Source organism: Plectropomus leopardus, chromosome 4 (assembly GCF_008729295.1).
Source record: "Plectropomus leopardus isolate mb chromosome 4, YSFRI_Pleo_2.0, whole genome shotgun sequence".
Taxonomy (NCBI): domain Eukaryota; kingdom Metazoa; phylum Chordata; class Actinopteri; order Perciformes; family Serranidae; genus Plectropomus; species Plectropomus leopardus.
This window is the reverse complement of record NC_056466.1, coordinates 18,100,270-18,101,625: the sequence shown is the minus strand read 5'-3', so window position 1 is coordinate 18,101,625 and position 1,356 is coordinate 18,100,270. Positions and strand designations below refer to the sequence as shown.

General features: G+C 45.4%; 1 protein-coding gene across 1 annotated transcript; it reads left to right on the top strand.

The window, feature by feature from the left end:
• The first annotated feature begins 240 nt into the window (after nt 1-240).
• Nucleotides 241-1,356, top strand: npy2r (neuropeptide Y receptor Y2). Its single transcript, XM_042485969.1, has one exon. The coding sequence runs from the start codon at nt 262-264 to the stop codon at nt 1,354-1,356; it is 1,095 nt and encodes a 364-aa protein (XP_042341903.1). The 5' UTR covers nt 241-261.

The following is a 1,356-nucleotide window of genomic DNA, read 5'->3' as shown; positions in this document are numbered from 1 at the left end:
TATTCCTAATCTGTTGAAATCTTCACATAAATTAAAAATAACACTTCCAAAGTGTCAGTGCTGTCTGAAGGCTCAGTACATTACCATTAGCTGCAATGCTTATAATATTTTCCAAAAGAAAATAATCCTTGTTTTACTTTTTTTAGTGCCAGATTATTGTTGGTAAATTGAAAATAACTGACTTTGTCTGGGTCATATGTATGTCCATTGCTGAAAGGGATGTCCATCTTTTCACAGAGTGACTTATGGGGACCGCTAACCATGGATACAGCAGATCAAATCAACACAACGCAGGTGGCAGAACTTGAACTTAAATCGTCAAACTGCTGTACAGTACATGATGAGAACTTTCTGAAGCTGGGCGACAGCACAAATCTGGTCGGGGTTCAAGTTGTTCTTATTCTTGCTTACAGTACAATCATATTGTTTGGAGTCACTGGAAACTCCTTGGTGATATATGTTGTCTTCAAGTTTAAAAATCTACGGACTGTCACCAATTTTTTCATTGTAAACTTAGCTGTGGCAGACTTGCTGGTGAACACGCTGTGTTTGCCTTTCACCCTTGTGTACACTCTGTATGGCGAGTGGAAGTTTGGTCAGGTGTTGTGCTTCGTGCTGCCCTGCGCTCAGGGCATGGCGGTGCACGTGTCCACGATCACCTTGAACGTCATCGCCCTGGACCGCCACAGGAGCATTGTCTACCACATGGAGACCAAGATGTCCAAAGACATGTGTGCAGTGGTCATTGTCATCACGTGGGCCGTCAGCGCCCTGTTGGCCAGCCCGCTTGCCATCTTCAGGGAGTACGGGACGTTCGACTATTCACCAGACGAGTCTATTCAGGTGTGTGCAGAGAATTGGCCGGGCAGCAGCATGAACGGAAGCATCTACAGTATATCAGCGCTTCTGGTTCAGTACGGTTTACCTCTGGCCATCAACTGTGTTGCCTACATCCGCATCTGGAATAAACTGAAGAATCACATGACTTTTGCAGGTCGAAATGACCGCCATCAGCGCAGGAAGAAGACCACAAAGATGCTGCTGACCATGGTGGTGGTCTTCGCTGTCAGCTGGTTGCCCTTCCATGCGTTCCAGTTGGCTGTTGACATAGACAGCACCGTATCGTATATGAAGGACTTTAAGCTGCTTTTCACTGTGTTCCACATTGTGGCTATGTGTTCGACATTTGTCAATCCCATCTTGTACGGGTGGATGAACAACAACTACAGGGAGGCCTTTCTGTCCGTTTTTAAGTGTTACATGCCCTTCAGTCTGAGGTCAAGACGCTCCAATGGCAGAGAGATACAAAAAGTTGGTGATAGGGTGTGTACAGATTGTAAATCAACAAATGTCTAA

Coding starts and splice junctions, on each gene's coding strand:
- npy2r (XM_042485969.1), top strand. CDS start 262: ATGGATACAGCAGATCAAATCAACACAACGCAGGTGGCAGAACTTGAA.